The 26375-nt window shown below is 38.6% G+C and overlaps 2 protein-coding genes across 4 annotated transcripts in view; one reads left to right on the forward strand and one right to left on the reverse strand.

Moving 5' to 3' along the window:
• LOC131436161 (junctional adhesion molecule A-like) overlaps positions 1 to 26375 on the reverse strand; it is a 1299588-nt gene that overhangs the window by 1097953 nt on the left and 175260 nt on the right. The window lies entirely within an intron of this gene.
• LOC131433833 (craniofacial development protein 2-like) overlaps positions 15445 to 26375 on the forward strand; it is a 122273-nt gene continuing 111342 nt past the window's right edge. The window contains exon 1 of the mRNA XM_058600438.1: positions 15445 to 16199. Within this exon, the coding sequence (XP_058456421.1) occupies positions 15445 to 16199 (755 nt within the window). The remainder of the gene's footprint in view (positions 16200 to 26375) is intronic.

Consider the following 26375-nt stretch of genomic DNA (forward strand, 5'->3'; position numbering starts at 1 on the left):
GAGGCGAGCTTACAGATGGACACTATCTAAATGTAGTCGTTCTGGGAAGTGTGCAATACGAGACACATGCTCTGCGATGAGATAGAATGAAGTGATTTTATCTTTTTATAATGTAGAAAGGTTGAGTTTGACAGTAGATAAACGGCTTTTATTTTACTTTACAAAATTGGAAAATGAAACTACTGAACAAAATTGTTTAGACAGACAACAAGCAGTTGGGAAATTGGATTTTGTGTTGATTATGACTTTCATTGGTTTAGTTCAGAATTTTTTTTCTTTATAAGTTACATTTTTGGCTGTTGGTAGGAAACATAATCAACTATCTTGTAACAAAATTTCTTCCAAATAAAACTTGATGTTTTTTTTTTTGCAAATCGACTTTAATTTTCCATAATTAATTTTTTTTTAGTGTCGAAGTCGATTAGGATTTTTCCGTGTTTTTATTCGAAAACTAATAATTTAGTAAACAATCACTCTTACAATACTTTTTTGTAGGATTTGTCAGTTTTCGACTACAGCCATTTGAAAAAAAAAAACCTGATGCCTTTCTCATTTTCACTTTTTCCTGTATATTACAGCAGAAATTCCCCGAAATGGTACAATATAAAAAAGTTTAGAAAAGGATTCTGTTGCACATTTGAATTTAAGTTAATGTAAAACTTTTTAATCATATGTGAGAAAGTGAAGTGAACTTATTATTGCCGGTACTTTCGGAACCGAAAGCTGGGTATCCCGAGTAAAGTGTGAGATTAAAAAGAAAACTCAGTTTGATGTTGTGCTGTTCGTATATATCGATTACTTAATTTGCTATCGTTTTGGTCGTTTTAACGGTTAAAAGATCAAAATTGAAAGCAAAAAAATGCTGTGTGACATCAAACTGGAAACTAGTTTTACTCTCAGTGAAAGCACATTGAAAACTTAATATGATGTAGATTTTCTCGAAATGACACGTCACGAGCATAATCTAAAAATAGAACAGCCAAAACAGGTCCGCGATAGTATACATTTAGGCGATATTACTCGCAAGCAAGAAATAAGATTGTATGCAATCTCCATATTAGTCGCAAGCAAGAAAAAAGATTTATGCAATCTCCTCCACACTACCGCGCGGAGAGAATCCGGTTTCGAACTTAGGTGATTTGGAATGTGAAGTTTTTGCGATTGCTATAGGCTGTAAGTGCTAGCTGTAAGGAGACGGAAAATGTTCGGTTATATGACAAGCGGTGTTGTTTCACAAAGTTGTATGCAGGTAGTTTCTGTCAATGCACACCAGGGCTTGTATTGTGAATCCTCAAACGAACGAAGCAACAAAAAATATCTGCTGTGAACACTTTGCTTGACATAGCTGAATGAGAGACCTATATTAGAGAGAAACTGGATGCGTGAGAGTATATGCTACTGAGCAGACCAATTCCCCTTGCCAAGTAAACTGTCTGTGCTCTCAGTCTCAGTTAACACATGAACTAAGCAATCCATGACAATGTAATGAAATGAAGGGTTCGCTCTCGTTAGTATTGTACGAGAAAGAAGACCTTGCCTCGCGGTGTGCTACAAGACGCGAAGCAAAGTCATATAGGCAGTGTTTACGGTTTATTTTTAAAAAGTAGGTTTACAGAAATCATTTTTAACATAATGTTCGCATTCCAAGACCAAATTTGATCACATTTCAAACATACTTTAAACATTTTATAGCAGAAGTTTTGCATTTGAGCCCATTTTCAAAACGATCAATTTGTTTCTTGGCAGTTTACACTGTGTATATATCCGAGAAACACTAAAAGCAATGTTCTTTAAGTTAATATTCATCGGAACTAAAAGTTATGAAACTAGTTTCCTCATAGGCATCTACAATATTAGAACCATTCATCAAATGCTAACCTCATGAAGCATAGGTCTCAGCAAGCGGGCATATTCATGAACTAATGAACGAACGAAGCAGCTCTCCTGGCTTGGGTTGCGCTGTGAATTCTACCTGACATACGAATGTGTGTGAATAGCACAGATGGTGAAATTCTTTCGTTCATATTCGTTGCTTCAATTTGCAAGCCCTGCGCAACGAGTGTGCAATGCACACTCGTTGCGTCGCTTCCATCCCGCATCCACCGTGAATAGCAGTGAGGCTATTTGAGCACAGTATAAAAGTGTTCTCTTTGTCCTTCCAATATCCAAAGCTGTAGCATTCAAACATTATAACATTAAATTGTGTTATCTACTTGATCTCACACAACTCGAACATGTAATCACTTTGAAATACGAATTTAGAGGCTCTGAAGACCGAACGTTTTACAGTGAAGTCTCCTACAACACAGGGAACGTGAATTAGGAATCCGTCAGTAAGGTACCCAGATCATTTGTTTTTAGACTAATTGGGACAATGAACGATTATTTCGCTTCTGACCACAGATAGAACCAGAATCTCTTCAGTAAATTTTTAGTTCTGGTGTAGACTTATAATTTACAATAATTTTATGCAGAATTAGTCCTGTGACTCAGAATTATTAAGTTTTAGTTAGACGGTTTCTTTAGAAAAGTGTATTAAAGTTCCAAGATTAGATGATTGATAAAACACTCCTCATAATAAGTAGCGTTAGTAAGTATATGAAGTTCTAAGCATTTATAACTAGGAGTGAGAATTGTTTTGAAGAGTGTCTTCGACATAGTTTGTGGACTACTTGGGAATATATACATATTAGACATATATTTTCTTGGTGGCTCCTTTAAGCCACTAAAGTATTATTAAGAATTAGCTCTGGGTTCTGAAATCTGAGACATTCAATATTCGATGTTCGAACTTCGTAAACAATGAATTTTTCCATACTGTTGGATATAAAGTTATGGGTATTTTCAGAACGGGTTTGGCGAGTAGATTATTTTCGCCATCCAGGTCCCCGATTTCTGGATGCACTGAAAATAATGGTCTAAAAACTTTGCAATGAACTTCGCGACGTCGTATGACTACAAATATCGAATATCGATCAGCGAGATGGGAATGCCAAAGGAACTATTCAGATTGACCTGCTTCGGACAAACGTGGTACCGATGATATATTTATCATATTTAACTAATGCCTCCCAGACGTGTGGTTTGATACCAATATTCTCGTGGTTAAAAAAAAGAGCACTATTTGCGTAAAAGTTGGAAAAATGTTGAAAAAAATCGATTCTTCGCGGTTATGGTTGCGGTCAACTGCAGGATCTCGGCAGGATGTCAAAGTATTTTTGTGAAAGGCAACATAGGATAGAAGGAATAATTCTTCCATTGAAACTTAACTATGTATTTTTGTGCTACCATTTGAAATTTGCTCAAATTCAATGGATTCACTAAGTTGTTGATATTAATATTTGCATTTTTTGAGTTTCACAAAACTTTTGCCTTAAAACAGCAAAATGATAACACAATGTGATACTAATTGAAAATTTGATGAGTCGATATCATATTAGGATTTCAATCTGATGTTGCTATCATAATCAAATATCAATTTGTTCTAATTTTGTTGTTAGACTTTACTCGGGTAGCAGCATAGTGACATTCGGTTCATTCAACCATGCACTAATATGACCTACACATGTTTTTACGATTCTCTCTAAAGATTTGAATTTTGGAAAAAATGTATTGGTAGTCGGACTAGGATAAAATTCAGCAACTCATTTATGGAACTACCAAACTAGAGGAATTCACTAGCCAATATAATGAGGTAGTTTATGAACAAAGTATTCCTGAAATTGACGTTTTCATATTGAGCACCCTATCTTTGGAACCAGGGATTTGATCCGAATGAAAATTGGGATATTCTTTTGGCATCTTAAGAACTTCCATCTCCATCTCCGAGAAAAGTGAGTGACATTATTTTCACATTTCCGGAACCGGAAGTTGGATCCAAATGAAATTCCGGAAATTTATTTGAAACCATGAGACCTTTTATTCGAATCTTAGTTTGTGAAAACCGGTTGTGCCGTCTCCGAGAAAAGTGAGTGACATTATTTTCACATTTTTGGTGCATATTACCCTGTAGTTCCCGAACCGGAAGTTGGATCCAAATGACCATTCATTCGTATTTAAGTTTGTGAAAATCGGATAAGCCATCTCCGAGAAAAGTGAGTGACTTTTTTTACATCTTTAATGCATTTTTTCCACATTTTTGGTGCATATTACCCTGTTATTCCGGAACCGGAAGTCGGATCCAAATGAAATTGTGGAACTTTGTATGGAATCATGAGACCTTTCATTTGAATTTAAATTTATGAAAAACGGTTCTACCATCTCCGAGAAAAGTAAGTGATATTATTTTCACATTTTTGGTGCATATTGCCCTGTCGTTCCGGAGCCGGAAGTCGGATCCAAATGAAATTCAGGAACTTTGTATGGGGCCATGGGACCTTTCAATTGAATCTAAGTTTGTGAAAATTGGGTGAGCCATATCCGAGAAAAGTGAGTGACAATATCTCTCACACACATATACACAGACATTTGCTCAGTTCATCGAGCTGAATCGAATAGTATATGACATTCGACCCTCCGGGCCTCGGTTCAAAAGTCAGTTTTTGCAGTGATTGTATAGCCTTTCTATATGAGAAAGGCAAAAAGCAATCGAAACTAGCCTCGAAACTATCGGTAGCCATTATCAGTAGACAACCAAACAAACTGATTCTGGTTTCCGATTCCGGAAGCACCTAAAATAGTGGTTATATATTACAAAATGAATCTCACTCATTTTTCTCAGAGATGCCGAGACTGATTTGAACAAACTTTGGTTGAAATAAAGGGTCTCGTGGTCCCATACAAAAGTTTGAGATTTCATCCAAATCCGACTTCTGATAAAAAATATTCTAAACCAACGGGAGGACGCTTAGACCAATGTGCCAATCACACATTAACATAATGCGTTGGTGCATTTATCAATATTGGCACTTTTGTTTTCATACAGTTGCACAGTTGCGGCACACAAAGTGCTCAGTTTTGACAAGTAGCTGTTTCAAAGGGCACAGAGTGGCACACTTAGACTCACTGTATATCACGTGTTTTTTTTAGAGGAACAATATAGTTTGTGTTAAGCGACTCTCCCCTTGTTCTAAATTGTCCTCTGAACTACTGAAGCTATTGTCGGTTGGCAGCCAAACAAGCCAATTTCGGCTATCTTGGTTCGTGGTTTTCGATCAACGACGGGAGATAATAGTCATATACAGGGTCCGGCACTCGTAGTGTAACCAATTAAAAAGGCCATAAATTCAGTTTGGAAAATTACTTTTACTTAATTCAAAGTACAAAATGTGTAAAAATAATACAAAATTCAGAATCAATTCACTTTTGCTCGATATGACCACCTTTTGCCTTGACTATGGCCTTGAGACGGTCAAAAAACAAATCGCAAGCTGCCCGAATGTGACTTGCAGGTGTATTTTGGCCCACTCGCGGACAATAATTTTTTAAGCGCCTCGAGAATGGTGTATCTTTTAGTTCGGACTTTGCTCTCCAAAATGGCCCAAAGAGAATAATCCATTGGATTCGCATCTGGTGAATTCGAGAGCCATTGTGTGGACGTGATGAAGTTCGGAACGTTGTTTTTCAGCCATTCTTGGTTCACTCGAGCTTTGTGAGACGGTGCCGAGTCCTGCTGAAACGTCCATGGTCTACCACCGAAATGTTTGTCTGCCCACGGCTTCAAAGCAACCTCCAGAATACTTTCCCGAAAATATGTCGCATTTACCTTGACGCCAGGCTCGAAGGTCTGAAGTTGGTTACACTTCGAGTTCCGGACCCTGTACTCAAAAAAAGGATCTCATCTACAATCCTCAGAAATGACTGAACCGATATTCTCATTCTTAGGTTCAAAGAAAGATCTTATGCTGCTACAGTTTTGGAAATTTTCAGAAGTGATTTTCAGACAAAAAAAAATCATCGATCGGAAAACTCACTGCAGAAAAATTCAGTACTGATTTTTTGACAACGCGATTATCACTGAAACTGATTTCGCATGGCAACAAAATCAGTTGTGAAAAATTGAAAAAAAAATCACTAGCGAACATTCTGCTCGATGATATTTAAGAAAAAATTTCACACATTGAATATATCTGATATAATTCTCGAACAGAAGATTGTTGAGAAATGAACTTTCATAGCTGTTGTATCACAACCCTTTGCAGAATACATGATGAATAAATTCGCCGATGAACAAAAACTGAACCTTTCTGAAAATATTCAGTGTTCGGAGGGCGGTTGATAGGTGGATCAAAAGTGGTGATGTATTTGAAATTTATTCGGCACTACATCATTAATAAAAGCAGCTGTGCTGTTAATAATAGTTGTAATGATAATAAAAACAATCACAGAGAATGTTATGCAGCTGATTAAAAAACACTAGTCACGCCATGCTATTTAGCTTGAATAAAGTAAGCAGAAGTAACAGGAGCGCAGACTATCGCTATGCCAATTCAAACGCGCCATTCAAACACTGCGTCTACTGTGAGTGCGAGACTTGCTGACGATGCTGCGCTCCTGTTACTTCTATGAATCAAATTCATGCTAAATATCGTTTTATTGGGTTTAATCTTAATAGTACATGCAGTGTAATCAGCCAGCTCGAATTAAAATAGCCTTTCGTCGCTTTAATCATTATTTTGAATATGGCAAAAATATGTTTGTTCATATTAACCACCCTACGTGCATCGAAAATATTGCAGTCATTGTTTCTCAGTTGCGGCTCAGTTGCGAATTCATTCAGTAGATATATTTTTATTGAAAGTATAATAATTAAATCTTTCACTAATCACTTCGGTGTCGAACTGATGCGTCGAGGAAATACTACGATTATACCGGTTCTCCGGTTTCGGTGCCGGAAGTACCTACAAGGAACCCCTCGCGATCGTGAAACAATCAAAATATTAGTTGTTTTTCTGAATTTGATTGGTTAAAATTTGGTACAACTAATCGATTGTTGTTTTTTCTTGTTGGTTGAAATAACAAAATTTTTGGTTAAAAAACGATGCTGTCAGTTAGTCAAGACACACACCTCTTAATTTCAATAAAGATTTTAGTTACAACAACTGACCTTGTTTTTGATTTAACAGTTATGTGAGTTGAAAAACAAATCGGTTTCAGTTGTTTTAGATATTACAATTAGTTCTGATTTTTAAAATGAAAATTCGGTATATTAAGATATATAAAAAATATGTAATATTTAATATAAATAATATACTGTATTTTAATAGTGCTGGTGTCAACGAAACTTTCTAATTGTGACCACTAAATTACTTACGAACGAAAAGTCGAACCGAATGCACTGATTTTTATTTTTTGTGCCATTGCAACTTACAGTTTCAACAGATTATATGAATGAATATTAAACATTTTCAATTTAAACACTTTGTTCATACAATTTTTGTACATGACTTGAAGATAACATGATGCTTATTCATTAACATGCATTTCACGATGGAGAATCAAGTTGATTTTAAGACCAAAATTCAAACGCATACAATTCACTGGGTTCTCGTTTAGGTTAAACACGTTTTGTTAATTGCAATATCTCTAACGGCTATCAGTTGCATAGCACTCTTTTATATATATAGACAATTTATCATCACATTAATATTCTGACAACTAGTGTTATAATAAACATTGATTTACTATCATTCAAACGTTACTCTTCACGAGTTTTACAAACGTATAATATTCGTTTGCATGAAAATGTTTAAGAAACGCGTTTGAATTTCAACTAAAGTAATGGTTGATTTTCCATTGAGATTTTTGTTTTGCTTTGTGCTGTTTTTGACATTAGACAGCATTAAAAACATCATATTTTTCAACTACTTCAATATGTGCAAATCAAACAGCAAATTGGTTGAATAAACTTATTATTAGTTAAAACAACAACTGCAAAAATCAAAAATTGCGAGATCGACATATTTTGATTGGAAGGTTTTCCGTGTACAATAATGAAACTCACTTCGTTTTCTCGTGGATGGCCTAACCGATCAGAGAACTGTTTCAATCTGTAGGTTATACTAGTGAATGAACCCTGGAATCTCTTTGGTTTTGGCATTAAAAATGCCTTACTCTTCACTATACGGGGCCGGGTGTCAATTAAAAGTTTCAAAAATAGCCGCGTAACCTTTTTGTGTCATAATTTTGAACGTTAATAACTCGGTCATTTGTTGATGGATTGTTATAATTTAACAACCAATCGATTCGGAAACTTTTAACTTAAACATGTATGACGACGTCGTTTCAGTATTTCAATAGCATACTATTGAAAAAATGGTTGGAATCGACCTATGTTTTCATCCACCAATCCCTGCTTTACAAAATGACGTCAACTTATTGTTCGGCATAGGAGGCTTTGCGTCATGCATAAAAAACACCACATCGTTCTGCGTAGTATGAAGAGAAATCTATAAATATAGGCTGCACAATATTTCTTTGCCTAGTTGATGTTTGACTGCGAATGAAACAAGTAGCTCGTCCAGTGAGCTGATGACTGGATTGTATATGCGTTCACTTGCTGGATTGTCGCTTTTGCATTATGCGTTGGTGATATTTCCTGCTATCAGCGCAACACCGCTTCGTGTTCGCTTGAATATCTTATATATCATCTAGCTATTGAAAAACCGAACCAGCATGGTTATCGGTTCTTTTGAAACATCCCATGTATTTAGCAAATTGTTGGTCGATTTTGCCATTAAAAATGCCTTACACTTTGCTTCCCGAGGCAGGGTGTCGAATTAAAACATGCAAAACTAATCGCGTAACATTTTTCTGCCATAATTTTGAACGCTCATACCTCAGTTATTTGTTGATGGATTTATATAATTCGATTCGGAAACATTCCAATCGATTCGGAAACATTTAACTTAAACTTATGAGAAAACGTCATTTGAATATTTCAATTGCATTCCATTGAAAAATTTATTTGAATTGAGTATTTTTTTTGGCATTAAAAATGCCTTACTCTTCACTATACGGGGCCGGGTGTCAATTAAAAGTTTCAAAAATAGCCGCGTAACCTTTTTGTGTCATAATTTTGAACGTTAATAACTCGGTCATTTGTTGATGGATTGTTATAATTTAACAACCAATCGATTCGGAAACTTTTAACTTAAACATGTATGACGACGTCGTTTCAGTATTTCAATAGCATACTATTGAAAAAATGGTTGGAATCGACCTATGTTTTCATCCACCAATCCCTGCTTTACAAAATGACGTCAACTTATTGTTCGGCATAGGAGGCTTTGCGTCATGCATAAAAAACACCACATCGTTCTGCGTAGTATGAAGAGAAATCTATAAATATAGGCTGCACAATATTTCTTTGCCTAGTTGATGTTTGACTGCGAATGAAACAAGTAGCTCGTCCAGTGAGCTGATGACTGGATTGTATATGCGTTCACTTGCTGGATTGTCGCTTTTGCATTATGCGTTGGTGATATTTCCTGCTATCAGCGCAACACCGCTTCGTGTTCGCTTGAATATCTTATATATCATCTAGCTATTGAAAAACCGAACCAGCATGGTTATCGGTTCTTTTGAAACATCCCATGTATTTAGCAAATTGTTGGTCGATTTTGCCATTAAAAATGCCTTACACTTTGCTTCCCGAGGCAGGGTGTCGAATTAAAACATGCAAAACTAATCGCGTAACATTTTTCTGCCATAATTTTGAACGCTCATACCTCAGTTATTTGTTGATGGATTTATATAATTCGATTCGGAAACATTCCAATCGATTCGGAAACATTTAACTTAAACTTATGAGAAAACGTCATTTGAATATTTCAATTGCATTCCATTGAAAAATTTATTTGAATTGAGTATTTTTTTTGGCATTAAAAATGCCTTACTCTTCACTATACGGGGCCGGGTGTCAATTAAAAGTTTCAAAAATAGCCGCGTAACCTTTTTGTGTCATAATTTTGAACGTTAATAACTCGGTCATTTGTTGATGGATTGTTATAATTTAACAACCAATCGATTCGGAAACTTTTAACTTAAACATGTATGACGACGTCGTTTCAGTATTTCAATAGCATACCATTGAAAAAATGGTTGGAATCGACCTATGTTTTCATCCACCAATCCCTGCTGTACAAAATGACGTCAACTTCTTGTTCGGCATAGGAGGCTTTGCGTCATGCATAAAAACACCGCATCGTTCTGCGTAGTATAAAGAGAAATCTATAAATATAGGCTGCATAATATTTCTTTGCCTAGTTGATGTTTGACTGCGAATGAAACAAGTAGCTCGTCCAGTGAGCTGATGACTGGATTGTATATGCGTTCACTTGCTGGATTGTCGCTTTTGCATTATGCGTTGGTGATATTTCCTGCTATCAGCGCAACACCGCTTCGTGTTCGCTTGAATATCTTATATATCATCTAGCTATTGAAGAACCGAATCAGCGTGGTTATCGGTTCTTTTGAAATATCCCATGTATTTAGCAAATTGTTGGTCGATTTTGCCATTAAAAATGCCTTACACTTCGCTTCCCGAGGTTGGGTGTCAAATTAAAACATGCAAAACTAATCGCGTAACATTTTTCTGCCATAATTTTGAATGCTCATACCTCAGTCATTTGTTGATGGATTCATATAATTCAACAACCAATCGATTCAGAAACATTCTACTTAAACTTGTGAGATAACGTCATTTGAATATTTCAATTGCATTCCATTGAAAAATTTATTTGAATTGAGTATTTTATGTTGGTTCTCTGGTAACTATCAGGCTAATTTAGTATTAACGGCACTAGATCTAATTCGGATCTAATTTGCAGCGCTTGTTCCTCGATGATTTGTTAATGGGTTTCCCTCATTTAAATGATTCCATAGCTTCAATATTGTAAGCTTAAAAATGTTTTAATTTGTCAACGGATCGGTTTGCATACTTAAATCTCCATTCCCATACGAACAAAACGGTGGCGCGAAAATGGATTCAGTATAAAGTTGTGTTATGATGATAATCATAGATACTTCTTCTTCATTATATGTGACTGAACAAGTTGTTGTCCCACCAGGAATTAAACGCTTCAAAAGATTCAAAATTAAATTCTGAAACTTATCTAAAAGCGGCCTCCTCGGTTTGGTAGTATAAATGAGTTCCACAGGCTCACATATACAGTACAATTAGATGCAATATCATATAGTATCAAAGATAAACTAAAGGTAAGTTTACTTGCGATTTTACATGATCAAAATTGAATATAATTAATTATCAAGAAGGAATCTAATTGTCAATTTTATCATTCGCTAACAATCTAAGCGCCTCAACTAGAGAAAGTTTGTAATTAGTCAATTGAAAAAGTTTTTAGTTTCTTCATTATCATCTTTATTTTTGTATTTATTATGAAGACCCTAGAAACGTTCCATTTTTAATGTTATTGTGCTCGGTCGTGTCTTGAATACAACCCTCTAATTTTTTTTTTTTTTCAAGAATCGAAGAGAAACGTTTTGAAGAGAATATCTCAGTATTATATAAAAGAATATGATTGATGCGAGAAAGGCATCGTTACACCACTAAGTGGATTAAAACAGGTTTTTTTTAATAATTTCACTATCATGATAATATAGTTAAAAATATGAGCGATTTTTAACATGGTGAGAACAAAAGAAGAAATTTTTGCATGAGACTTGTAAAACGACGCTAGATCTGGTGAGTACATATTGAAATATTAAACAAAAATTATGTGTCGAAAACTTTTCATCAAAAATGTCATGTTCCGAAATAATGTTTGTCACAGCGAACTCCACCAAATGTTTTTCGTAATTTGTAAATACCATGTTTAGCATTTGAAAAGTTCTAATCACACACACATCCTCGCCAAACCATCGGATGTAGCTTAACATCGTATAAAAGTGCGAAATTTCGTCATCCTCACATCTGCCACGGTAGGAGTGCGTGCTTTCGGGCAACTAAATTTTAATTGCATGTGGTCCCACGAGAACAACTCATTTCTACGACTCATGCATAAATGAGCCATGTCAGGCAAAACTTTGCGAAAATGCCATCACGAACCTACGAACGAACGTTGCTGGATAAGCCCCGTACGATCTACGACCGACGTGTTGATTTTGAGCTCGCCGGTTGTACGTGTCCTGTCGTGCTTTGTTTCAAACTGTTGTCAACATTTCCCCTGCAAGGTGTGTGTGTGTGTATGAGGGAGAGAGAAAGATTCGTTAGTAATTTGATTATAACCAAAATTTGGTAAGTGGTTTTCGTTTTTTTTTTTTTGAAGAATTATCCGGCAGAATAATAAATAATGCTCCGAAGGTTGCTTTGTTTTAGGCTGAGGATGCCGGGAGCTTTTTATATTTTAGCATTTTTTGTTCACTTGTCGAATTAACGAGTAGAATTAAAGTGAAGTGCCGCACTCGGATTGGCTACACTAACGTTCCTGTCAAAAAATATATTTTATTTGTTGACGAATTCGAAATAACGAATAGTGAAGCAATGATGGAAGAAAAGTAAATCAATTTTCGTGCATCGTTTGCTGTTGACACACTCATCTGGTCTGTTTTTCCGGTGCTTGAGTCAGATACTGATCTTGGAAAAGCTACTGGAACCGCAAAACACAGCCGACAATCGGTCAACCTGAGGCAATTTATTGGCCGAGCGGTGACGGGAAGGTTCATTTCACCTGTCCTGTCAGCTCTCTAAACTGATAAGCGACTTATTGGCATGACGAAAACACCGGTCGGTCGTGTGTCCTTACCGTAACTGTGGCAGCATTCGCATGTTGTGTCATTTCTACGATGTTGACATCACGAAGTTGGAAAATTGGTTAGTGGGAGTCAAACCTTGCTCAACAACCGGTGTGGCAGGATTGAATTGACATAGTTGCACGAATCATTAGCTGTTCGATTGGTGTCTTTGTCTAGTCTAAACTTTTTTCGTGAACCGTAGAGCGCAGAATTCGTTTCGTTTTCAGTAGCAAAATCTTACGGCATCTGAGGCAGACTTCGCATCGAAGTTTGTCGTCATACTTGACTGTGACGTATTTGACCAAATAAAATTGGACCATCAACTTTGGATAGCAGGACTAAGTTCACACTAGATTCTGTCTGTGTAAACATTTCTGCTGATCGTAGAGTCTGACTTGGGACGGGTAGATTTTACCGAGCAAGGATAAAGTTCGTAACGAGATGGAACGAGAAAATGTTTTGCACAACACGTGACATAATAATTTGATTGTCGTTTCGACGCTAGGATCGAATACAGAACTTTTCATTAAATCGATGTTTAGCTTTTGTCTACGAACTCCATTCATCACCAAGCTGTTGTTTGTTTTAAAAGTGATTAACCTTTTTGTCATCATTCGTGGTTCCAACGTCAGTATACTTCCGAAGGTGTTGATGTATGGAACATCAAATCAGATGAAAATGAATGCGTGTAACCAAAAGGTATTCCAGACATATGAACAGAGCCGTAGTGAGCATTTCTGGCACTCGAGTACCCACGTCATCTGGACAATCCCTATGTAAGATTCATCCCATCAGCCACTGCCGACTAAAACTGGAAACTAAATCCCTCAGAGTTTCGGTTGTCAGCATACGACAATGTGATCCATAAACAACAACGTTACAATTCATGAAATTATCCTAGTCTTAAGTACAGTTTTTCTTTGCCGTAGCATTCACAATACATAGTACTTTAAACCTAATACATTTCGAATATCATATTAGTATGCTGGTATTCGTTAGTTAGTCTAAACACTGGTTTTATCAAGCGATTTGCTATTATAAATTACATTAAATAAAATACATTTATTTTGTACATGATCTTATAACTATTTTAGGTTTGTTTGTATCAGTTCATCACTTCTATTCAATATAAGATAGCTGGCTATTGGTTGAGCTCATGGAAGAGAAAGGAGTCCAACCTAAAGTAAAATTTAATTTGGAACTCCAATGGACCTAATGGAATGATAAAGAAGTTTCATGTAAGGAAGGTCACGACAAGCAAGAATGTCTCGAACTGGTGCTTTGGATAGTCTACCTTGAGTACGCAAGGAATTTATTAGTTGAGATCTGACATCACGATACTCCACACATGTCCAAACGACATGATCCATATCGCGATAACCTTCGCCACAAGCACAAGGATTAGTCTTGGAAAGTCCAATTCGAAGAAGATGTGCATCTAACGTGTAGTGGTTTTACATGAGTTTGGACATCACACAATTGAAGCCCCTTCTCACATCCAGTCCCCTGAACCATGCCTTTGTCGATATTTTAGTAATAATTGAGTGCATCCACCGACCCAGATCATATTTATCCCAAGATGCTTGCCAACTGGCAAGTGTTTTTTGGCGAGACGTGCTATAGAATTCGTTGAAAGCAATCGGGGACTTATAAATTTCACCCTCAATAGCACCACATTTGGCTAAAATATAGGCTTTTCATTGCCTGGAATGGAGCAATAGGCCGGGACCCAAACTACTGTGATTTGATAATAATTATTCAATATGTCGTTAAGACACTGTTATATTTTGCCCAAGAAAAACGGTTATTTTTTGCAGCAGCGTTTGAGCGAATGGCTTCAATTGCACTCAGACTATCTGTGAAGAGGAAATAATGGTTTGGAGATAATGTGACGATTACACTCAAACTATAATGAACTGTTGCTAACTCTGCTATATAAACAGATGCAGGTTCTTGACGCCTGAATGAAGCCGAAACGTTATTGTTGAATATACCAAACCCAGTAGCCTCTTCAATTCGTGATCCGTCCGTGTAAAATATTTTCTCCGAGTCAATAGGCCTGAACTTACTTGTGAATATTTTTTGGGATTTCCATCGAGCGTATGTGTTCCGGGATGTTCCCGGGCCCTGTGGTGGAGGAGGAGCACTATGAGGGAAGCTGAGCTGCAAGCAACCGGGCGGGTCATAGATGGTGGATAATGCTTAGTCGCGATAGCAACTCGTTGTGACTCGCGAGCCGAACCATGTAGCGGGGGCTGACTGCAGGTGTGGGTAGGACGAGGTAGTGGGCCCTACACGTTCTAGGCCTAAAAACCACAAGACCTAAAGCAGTTGGCCCTGACAAGGCGAGTTGGCGCCGCCTTTCAATATGCACCTGGCCCAAATCTCTCTCTTCTCGCGGTCCTTCAGCGTTACTGCAAGGTTGGCGCAGGCCTAGCTAGCCGCCCATAAAAAGGGCTTGCTCAGGAAGTTCAACAAGAAAATTCGGATGGATCTAATCGGCTCAGACCTTTGCGACGAAAACGGACAAGAGATTGGAAACTCGGTACGTGGAACTGTAAGTCTCTCAACTTCATTGGAAGCACGCGTATACTATCCGATATAGTGAAAGACCGCAAGTTCGACATCGTAGCGCTGCAGGAGGTGTGTTGGAAGGGGTCAACGGTGCGGGTCTTTCGCGGGAACCACACCATATACCAGAGCTGCGACAACACACACGAGCTGGGAACAGCTTTTATGGTGGTGGGGGAGATGCAAAAGCGTGTGATCGGATGGTGCCCGGTCAGCGACAGAATGTGCAGGTTGAGGATCAAGGGCCGGTTCTTCAATATCAGCATAATTAACGTGCATAGTCCCCACCTCGGAAGTAGCGATGATGACAAAGACGAATTCTACGCGCAGCTGGAACGTGAATACGATCGCTGCCCAAGACATGACATCAAGATCGTCATCGGCGATTTCAATGCTCAGGTTGGCCAGGAGGTGGAGTTCATACCGGTGGTTGTAAGCTTCAGCGCCCACCAGCAAACGAACGAGAACGGCCTAAGACTCATCGACTTTGCCACCTCCAAGAACATGGCAATAAAAAGCACCTTTTTCCAGCACCGCCTCCTGCACCGATACACTTGGAGATCACCCATACAAACGGAGACACACATCGATCACGTCCTGATTGATGGACGGCATTTCTCGGACATTATCGACGTACGAACCTGTCGGGGCGCTAACATCGACTCGGACCACTACCTTGTGATGGTTAAGCTGCGTCCAAAACTGTCCGTTGTGAATAACGTACGGTACCGGCGCCCGCCGCGGTATAATCTGGACCGACTGAGGGACACCGAGGTCGCGACTGCCTACGCGCGGCATCTCGAAGCAGCGTTGCTAGCGGAGGAGGAGCTCAATGATGCTCCCCTGGAGGACTGCTGGACCAGAACTAAAACAGCCATCAGCAATGCTGCGGAGAGCGTCCTGGGATACGTGCCAAGGAGTCGACGGAACGAATGGTTCGACGGCGAATGCCAGAAGATATTGGACGAGAAGAATGCAGCACGCGCAGCGATGTTGCGTCAAGCCACCCGTCAGAACGTGGAATCGTATCGACAGAGACGAAAGCAGCAAACTCGCCTTTTCCGGAACAAAAAGCGCCACCTGGAAGAGTCGGAGAGAGAGGAGATGGAGATGCTGTATCGTTCTCAGGATACACGGGCGTTCTACAGGAAGCTGAATGACCCTCGCAACGGCTTCATGCCGCGAGCCGAAATGTGTAGAGACAAGGAAGGTGGCATCCTGACGGACGAACGTGAGGTGATCGAAAGGTGGAGGCAGCACTACGATGAACATCTGAATAGTGCACAGGCGGACAATCAGGCGTTGGAGGAGGAAGATTATGTCAGTGTCGCAGCCGACGGAGATGTACCAGTGCCCACTATGAACGAGGTCAAGGAGGCTATCCAACAGCTCAAGAACAACAAAGCAGCTGGTAAGGATGGTCTAGGAGCAGAACTCTTCAAAGGGGGACCGGAGAAACTGACGGAATGCATGCACCGAATAATCGAAGAGATCTGGGACAGAGAACAGCTACCGGAGGAGTGGAAGGAAGGGGTCATCACCCCGATATACAAGAAAGGTGACAAATTGGACTGTGCAAACTACAGGGCAATCACAGTGTCAAATGCCGCCTACAAAGTGTTATCCCAGATCCTGTTCCGGCGCCTATCACCACTGGTAAATGGATTTGTCGGGAGTTATCAGGCCGGGTTCATCAACGGCAGATCAACAAACGACCAAATCTTCACTATACGGCAAATCCTCCAAAAATGCCGTGAATACCGGGTCCCGACGCATCATCTGTTCATCGACTTCAAAGCCGCATACGACACGGTAGACCGTGTAGAGCTATGGAAAATTATGGACGAGAACGGCTTCCCTGGGAAGCTGACAAGACTGATTAAGGCTACGATGGATGGTGTACAGTGTTGTGTCAAGATTGCGGGCGGTTTCTCGGAACCGTTCGAATCACGTAGGGGATTAAGACAAGGTGATGGGTTGTCCTACCTGCTGTTCAACATCGCACTTGAAGCAGTTATGCAAAGAGCGCGGCTCAACATGCGGGGCACGATTTTCACGAAGTCCGGACAATTCGTGTGCTTCGCTGATGACGTGGATATAATCGGTAGAAACAAGGAGACGGTAGCAGATCTGTATACCCGACTAAAGCGCGAAGCGGCACGAGTAGGACTGAGGATAAATGTGTCTAAGACAAAGTACATGCTGGCTGGCGGAACTGAAAGCGATAGGCAACGTCTGGGCAGCAGTATTACGATCGACGGCGACGAGTTCGAGGTGGTTGACGAGTTCATCTATCTTGGCTCACTGGTGACTGCGGACAACGACACCAGCCGGGAGATCAGGAGGCGCATTATATCCGGAAGTCGTGCCTACTATGGACTCCACAAAACATTGAGATCCAGGAAACTTCACCCCCGCACGAAGTGCACCATGTACAAATCACTGATAAGACCGGTTGTTCTCTACGGGCACGAAACGTGGACAATGCTCGAGGGGGACCTGCAAGCACTCGAAGTCTTCGAAAGGAGGGTGCTGAGAACGATCTTCGGTGGTGTGCAGGAGAATGGAGTGTGGAGGAGAAGAATGAACCATGAACTAGCGCAACTCTACGGTGAGCCAAGTATCCGGAAAGTAGCCCAGGCTGGAAGGGTACGGTGGGCGGGACATGTCGTGAGAATGCCGGACAACAGCCCCACCAAGTTGGTGTTCACCTCTAATCCGGCAGGTACAAGACAAAGAGGAGCGCAGCGTGCACGGTGGCTGGACCAAGTGGAGCGAAACCTGGATAGTATCGGGCGCCGACGTGGTTGGAGGCAAGCAGCCATGGATCGAGTAACATGGAGAAGTATTGTTGATCAGATAAAATCTTAAAATATGTAATATCAGATATATATATATATATATATATATATATATATATATATATATATATATATATATATATATATATATATATATATATATATATATATATATATATATGTGTTCCGGGATTCCACGCACTTCGCGCTGCATGGATGTGTCGAAAAATAAAGTTGAGTCAGGGACATTTAGGAAGATGTCACGGATAGGAATATATCTTGAAGGGGCGATTGATAAAAATATACTGTTGATTAAAAAAACTGAACAGCTTCATTAGGAAGCGAAAGGAAGAACCAGTTAATCCCTGCGTTAAATTTTTTTCGAAATGGTTCAAACTTCAATAAAGTTTCAAAACCTGTTTTACGATCAACAATAAAATTCCATGGTAATAAAATATAAGATTTTTTACGACTGAACCTGAATTCATGAATTGGATTTTGGACGAGAATTCTGAATTTGAATTCAAGGCCTGGATTCTGGAAATGAATTCTAAATCTGAAGTCAGGAGCTGAATTTGGATCCTAATATGAATTCTGGAATTGAATTGTCGGTCTGAATTTTGAAAGCGGAAATCTGGAAATGTATATGACATTCGGTCCTCCAAGCCTCAGTTTTCACAGTGAATGTATAGCCTTTATATATAAGAAAGGCAAAAACAAAAAAATATATTTGTGCAAATTAGAAATCTTGAAAAACGAGAAAAGATTTTCGCCAGATACAAACAAGAAATAAGAAAGAATTCCTTTGAAAAATCAAATTAATTTATCATATAGAAAGGTTATGTAATCACTTGTAAAATCGACTAGTAAAAATTGGACCAGAGGGCCATGTGTCATATACCATTCAACTCAGTTCGTCGAGCTGAGCAATGTCTGTGTGTGTATAGACCAAATAATCTGATCCGATTGATTTGGTATTTTCTGCAATATTTTAGGTAATTATTAGGACTAGGTAGAAAATTTGGTTTTGGTTTGGAACGAATATTTTAAAATTCAGATATCTATAAGAAAGTAGTTTTGATTGGTTTTATTTGTTGTTGAGTTGTAGCTGAAATCCAAAATAAAATACAGTCAGGAAGAACAATAAAACGCATGGCTGCAAGGGCAAGTCATGTTAAGAAATGTGACCATCCCATTGAACATGCAAAGGTACTATTCAATTGGGCTCCAAAGCGAAAGAGGGAACAACTAATACAATTTTTTTCCTACGAAGTACATTAGAGTAAGAAAATACCACTGACATCTTAATGAACAATATTCAAAAGCAATCACTTTTCAAGAAACGCAAAAATACCATTCGTTCATTTCAGTTTCTGTAGGTAAAATAGAAATTAGACGATTTTCAAATTGTAATGCTACTATTAAAATTCTAGATAGTATTCAACAACAACAAGAAATCTTTAATGAACGCGATTCTCGAATATTATGTAAGAACTTTCAATAAGTTTTTTTTCGGGTAAAAATGCTTCTTTTAATAATCTCAAATAACCATCCGCAAAACGCTACAAAAATAATAACTTCCCGAATTTGTTTTTTCAAACCGCTGTAACTCGAGAACAATTAGCAAAGTTTTTATTAACTCTTTTTTCATTGGAAATTTAACGGCAGATTTCACATTCTATCATAAGATTTTGTAGAAAAATATAAACAAATTCTTTCATGGTATTCAAATATTTACATAATTTTAAAAATAAGTAACTTTTACAAATATTACTTGTCCATTCTAAAAATTTGACTGTATTTTATTTTGGACTTCAGCTACAACACATCAAAAATTAAAAAATAAATCAACAACAGTACTAATTTTTTTACATATTTACCTAAAACATTGCAGAAGATAACAAAACGATCGGACCCACCGTGTCTGATATATATATCAGGTGTACAACTTTGCTTCCGCCGTTTTCCGATAGGTGGCTGTACCGGCTGAGGCTGGTCAAAATACATAGATGATAATGTATTATTCACACTAGAAAATGTCTGTTTATGTGCCTAATTTTCGCCATTTGCGGGAAGTTTAACTTTTTTGTTACAAATCGAAAAAAATGCAACTGAAGCGCATCGAATGCTCTCCGAAACTTAGAGTGATGCTGCTCTAAGTAACACATGGATCAATAAGTCCTGAGACTAAAGCAGAGATGGCGCTCGTAGTAAACCAGTAACCACGTTTTTCTAGAGTACCAACCTTTGCTTGAAACGGGTCAAAATTTTAAGCCGATCCGACCAGAAACAGCTGAGTTATCGAGGTTGGAGTAAAGTCATTTTGTAGTTTGTTTAAAAATGGAAAAAACCGAGTGTTATGATAAAACATTGTTTTTAATGGGTAAAAACACCGCGCAAGCGAAACAATGGATTGAAAAATGTTATCCGGACTCTCGTCCATCAAAAGCAACGATTTGTCTGTGGTTCGCCGAGTTTAAACGTGGTCGTACCGACACAAATGACGCGGAACGCTCGGGTAGACCGTTACACCGGAAAATGTGAGTGAAGTGACAAAAATTATAATGAAAGATCGTAAAGTGAAGCTCCGTGAGATTGCTGAGATGACACAGATATCATATGGAAGTGTATTTACTATCCTTCATGAAAAATTGAGCATGAAAAAGGTTTTTTCCAAGTGGGTGCCGCGATTGCTTTCGATGGAACAAAAACAGCAACGAGTCGATGATTCAGAAAGCAGTGTATCGAAAAAAAAACGTTGGAACCATTGTATCACCCTAAAAGGTGGTTTTTGCAAAAAAAATGTTGTTTCCATTGTTAGTATCGGGACTTATTGCTATATGTGTTGAAAGAACGTGTCGGAAGTGGTTTCAACGTTTTGAAAATGGTGAATTCGATGTCGAAGACAAACATGGTGGTTGAAGAGAAAAAACTTTCAAAGATGAACAACTAGAAGCATTGCTTGATGAAGATTCGTGCCAAACCCAAGAAGAGCTTGCCGAATCGTTGGGAGTGAGTCAGCAAGCCATTTCAAAACGTCTCAAGGACCTGGACATGGTTCAAAAAGAAGGAAACTGGGTGCCGTACGAGTTGAAACCGTGGGACATCGAGCGCCGTCTATTTGTATGTGAGCAACTGCTTCAAAGACACAATCAAAAGGGGTTTTTACATCGAATCGTAACCGGTGATTAAAAGTGGGTTCGATACGATAATCCTAAACGCAGGAAATCATGAGGAAAGCCCGGGCATGCTACTTCGTCGAAGGCAAAACCGAATATTCACGGCGCCAAGGTTATGATTTGTATTCGGTGAGATCAGCTCGGTGTGATTTACTACGAGCTCTTAAAACCGGGTGAAACCATAACAGGAGATCGCGCTAATAGAAAAGCGGCCACAACATCAAGAGCGCATGACAAAGTCATCCTCCAACACGACAATGTTCGGCCTCACGTCGCAAAAGTGGTCAAAAAGTAACTGGAAACGCTGAAATGGGAAGTCTTGCCCCATCCACCGCATTCCCCAGATGTCGCCCCTTCTGACTTCCACCTATTCCGTTCGATGGTACACGGCCTGGCAGATCAACATTTTCAATCCTTCGAAGAGTTGGAAAAATAGATTGCCTCATGGATGGCGTCAAAAGAGGACTCCTTTTTTCGAGCCGAGATCCGAAAATTGCCGGAAAGATGGGAGAAAGTTGTCGCTAGCGACGAACAATACTTTGAATAGTACATCTGTAAGCACTTTTTCGCAATTAATCTTTTAATTGTGGAGAAAAAAACGGCGGAAGCAATGTTGTACACCTGATATATTAATGAAAATATTCAAAGAATTTTTTCTTGACCCCTTCTCAAAAGTAGGACTAAAGTAAAAGTAGCAAACTTATTATGCAAATTGTCGCTTTTGATCATTAAGAGTGCATATGCAAAATTTTAACCAAATCGAAAAATACAAGAAAAAATCGACTTTCGATCTCGTATGGGATTGCTCGAAAGCAAAGTCCTTCATTCACTCTAGTTCACCGTATTGTTCGTGACAAAAATGACTCTATTATGGATGCCCTTAATACTGCCAAACACTACTTCATTCGACAACAAAAAACTCCAGAAAACTTAGTTATTAAGGGAATTGTAATATTTGACATTATCACTAGAGTTCCCAGTTCTCTGATCCCTTAGTTATGCAAATACCAGAAGCAAAATAACGAAAAGAAAAATATGCATTTCCATCTGAATTCAAAGAACCCCTCCATCACAGTTGAACTTTCCCGTTCTGTCGATTATTTTGTACAGTTAATTTAGTTTAATGCTTCCTCGGCAGCAAGCATTCGCATCGCCGTCTCTGTTGCTGTCCTCTGTGTGTCCCAGTCAGCGCGATGAGAACTTGCCGTAATCGAGTGACAAAGTAAACAAAAGGTTCATTTCGCAAGAAAATTGTTTCCATCCTTTATCATCTTAGCAGAAATTTCACGAAAGAAAAAAAAACGCTGAACTAAGAAAGCGGCAAGTTTTCCATTCGCAGCTGTACGCAAAGGCAAGGGTCTACCGACCCCATTCTTCATCCGTACGCTGAATACCCGATGGCAATTCCATTGTAATAGTAACGCAGGCACAACTCCAAGATTTGCAACTCTAAATGGAAAAAGTTTAGTCATAGTTGACGAATGTTACTCGAAAGTAGACCCAAGGGTCAACCGGCACTGGTTGGTTTGCCGGTCGGGTCGGAAAGGCTTTTCATTTGGTCATTTCACACCAATTGCGCTCTCCGGTGAATCGTAAGGGCGAAACTTTATCCAATAGGCATCGGCATTCATTGTTCTGCTACAGCAAACGAGGGTTACGATGAAAATGCAATGTGCATATAAACTCTGATTTATCCAATGATAAGTTTGTATGGGGCATAGCACATCTATTGTCAATGGTTGTCGTTACCAACAAATATATGGCATTTGCAACTATGATGCAGAAATTTTAATCCAACAACATTGTAATGAAGGACAATTTCAACTTACTGTAGTCCATGGAACTTTCGGTTGTTTGCTCGAGCATAAATTGATAAATTGCAACTTTTGGTCGACATCCTGATTCCGACCTGACCGCTTACTGGCATTCACACACATCGTTTGACATCTCAAGCCCAAAACAGAGGGGCTTGGACTAAATATAAAATATAAAAAATAAAAAAACTCCAATCCCCAGAAATATGCTGACATTTTTATCTTCAATCTTCCCGTAATATATTGTGTCACAACACCTTGCAGACGATTCGTGTTTGCTTTTCCATCTCAGAGATTGGTTACGCACTCTGTTAGAGTTTTATTTCTCCCCGTTAAACATTTCGAGGAAGGACGCTTTTACTCAACAAAGCTGCATACGATTACTGTCATAAAAATCAAACAGATAATTTTCACACAACGACAACATATTCTGCGGTTCTATTGATTTTTTATTGGAATTTTATTGAGGAATCAAAACAAGAAAAAAATGGATCCTAAAAACCCAATCAGAAATCAGTCGAAGAAACTGACCGTTCAAGTAAACCAGGGAGAAGGTGTCGAACAGGAAATAAGATTTTCCATTATTATTCACCCGTAGAGTGTCGTAAACAAAAAGACAAGTTCCGATCCGGAACAGCTGAGCTTCATCCATATATCATCATGATTCGGAAATCAAAGAATCATAACAACTACAACAATAAAACACCCACCTCGACTTGCACGCTATTCCGATGTGGGCTCTGCTTTTTGACAGCAACAATCGAACTCGTTAAAAACAGTGCCACCGTCGCAGATGCTTCATCCTCAATTGCCGGAAATGCTTTAAAATATGCAAAGCACCTATTGAAGCAAACCGCAGAGGTGTCAGCTTTTTTTTGTTTTCTTTTTTATATTTTCCTGTTGAATAAAATAGAGCACATGCTTGAACATGTGCGAAATATTCCAAACAAATTACTGTACGTCGGTTTTGACAAAACAATCCACATTTACAAACATTCTGTGACTTTAATTTATAGATTCATGAATTGATTACAGTCATATCTGATAGATGGTGTTATGACCAGGGTTTGGATGAATGAAGCAGTGAAGATGAGTATACATGCTTCACAGTGTATGATATTCATGAATATACCTGCTTTATGAATCATGTCGCTTTTGAGGAAGCGTGAGCCTTGTTGCTTTATTGAAGTGGCTGTCCATGCACGAGAATAGAAGAGAGCGAACAATATTCACCCCTACTACTGTTTCTCCTTCTCTCGGTAAGAGAGAAGCTCTAGCCCCATAATTCACTGCAAGCAAATTAGCTTCACGGTGCAAGATAGTGATGAAGATTGAATATTCAGTTTTCGCTAGCAGACTGATGACTGGCTCTTAACTGTCGCATGTTTCTTCGAGGTCCGAACGCGATTCACATTTGTTTATATAGAATTGCACATACAGGTGTGCACTGCCACCGCTCAAACGTTTATTAGAGTAAAGGTTTTGCTGTAATGGTAACATGTGTTTCTTACAGCTCTCGAAGCTTATAGCAATACACAATGAAAATTCAATGAAAAAATGTTCAATGCGGAATACTGATTAAAAGACTTATTTTTCATCCTACTGGTTGATTACCTATCATGCACTACTACGATTAAACCCAATTAAAATTCAGCAGGAATTTGATTTACACAAGTAACAAGAGTTCAGGAGCTAGTTTCTCTCTAACAGCCAGCAAACGAAGCGTTTGTTTGTTTGCAGTATTTGGTGAGATCACCAGATCGCCATTGCGAATTGCTTCGCTCCTGTTACTTCTGTTTATAATATTCAAGTATAACTAAGAATTCTTACCCTCTACTAACTTGACACGAGTTGAATAAGTGATATGCAACAGTTTTCGTGGCATAAAGTCATCATTAACAGCCGTTCGCGTCGGAGAGCCAGTCATCAGCCTGTTAGCGAAAACTGAGTATATAATCTTCATCACTTACTAGCCCCGTGAAGATCGTTAGCTTGCAATGAAGTGTTTGTGAGAAGAACGACGTTCAGGACCACGAGAGAGCAAACTATATTCACGGCTACTGTGCTTCATGAAGACTCTAATACCAGCACACTATACCATCTGTGCGTATGTGGAATATATTTGCTTCCACTAGCGTTTTGTTTGTGTGGTTCTTTTTGGCTGGAAAGGCGTCCTCTTTGTGAGCGGTGGAATTGTTCGCTCACAATGCAATGGAAACTATATATTCATTCACCGGTGAATGAATATTCCAAACCCTGCCGGTGAATGAATATTCCAAACCCTGGTTATGACAGTTGAAGTTCGTACTGATGTGCGCCTTTCTCAACAATCTCAAGGCTGTTATCTCGGACCCTTTCTTTTTTCACTCTGTTTGGATGACCTTTCAATGTACTACAAAAAACTCGATTGTAAGCTTGAATTATTCCATCTTATTAAAATCTGGAAGAAATCAAAATCCCAGGGATAGCAGATCCGTATGTAATTGTCATTTCGATTGGCCTATTTTTTCTGAGGTGTTCGTAGGTCCTTCAGTACTGTTGGTGTTGAGGAATTCCAGGAATGAGTAAAAGAAAAAGTGATAAAATCAGAATCGACCTTCTCTGATTTGGACGAAACTTTGCACATGGCTTCAGTATGGCAAACCATAAATTTTGAACCGATGGAGAGGTCGGGCGTATGTATTTTTGTATTTCACAAAAATTGACTTTTTCAAACTCAGAAACCGTTAATTGTACAAAAATGGCCTTCAGGAAGAAGTTGTAGAGAATCGATCTGGCACTCTAAAAAAAATATACACTGAAAAAAAAGTATTTTTTTTTTCGATAATTTCAAATTGAAAAAACAATATTTAATTAAAAAAAATTCAGGCTTTCGATTTTTTTTAATAATTTTTATTTTAAAACCCTTATCAAAACCTACAGATTGATGGCTATCCCATCCGTGCCTTTTGAAAAATGAAGAAGTTATAGCTAAAATAATTTACAGATATATTCGAAATTTCAAGTTCTCGTTGAAAGATAATCATTTAAACAGTAGAACTAAGGTAACTACGTCAAAACATATAAACACATGTAGAATCAAAGAGGTGTGCCAGTTGACTATCTACTGTTTACAACTAACGTACGCACCGGCGAATTGCTTGCCTAAATTCTTCCAGATTCACATATAAATAGCTATGCATCGTAGAACAGATATCCGTTTATAACAAATCTCTTTCGAAACAGTTACAATACTACAATATGTTTTTCCCAAAGTGTTGTAAACCTTTTCCTGGTTTTGTGTGTTCCGGAAAAATTTTCCAATTAACAGAAACCAT

This window comes from Malaya genurostris, chromosome 3 (genome assembly GCF_030247185.1).
Source record: "Malaya genurostris strain Urasoe2022 chromosome 3, Malgen_1.1, whole genome shotgun sequence".
Classification (NCBI taxonomy): domain Eukaryota; kingdom Metazoa; phylum Arthropoda; class Insecta; order Diptera; family Culicidae; genus Malaya; species Malaya genurostris.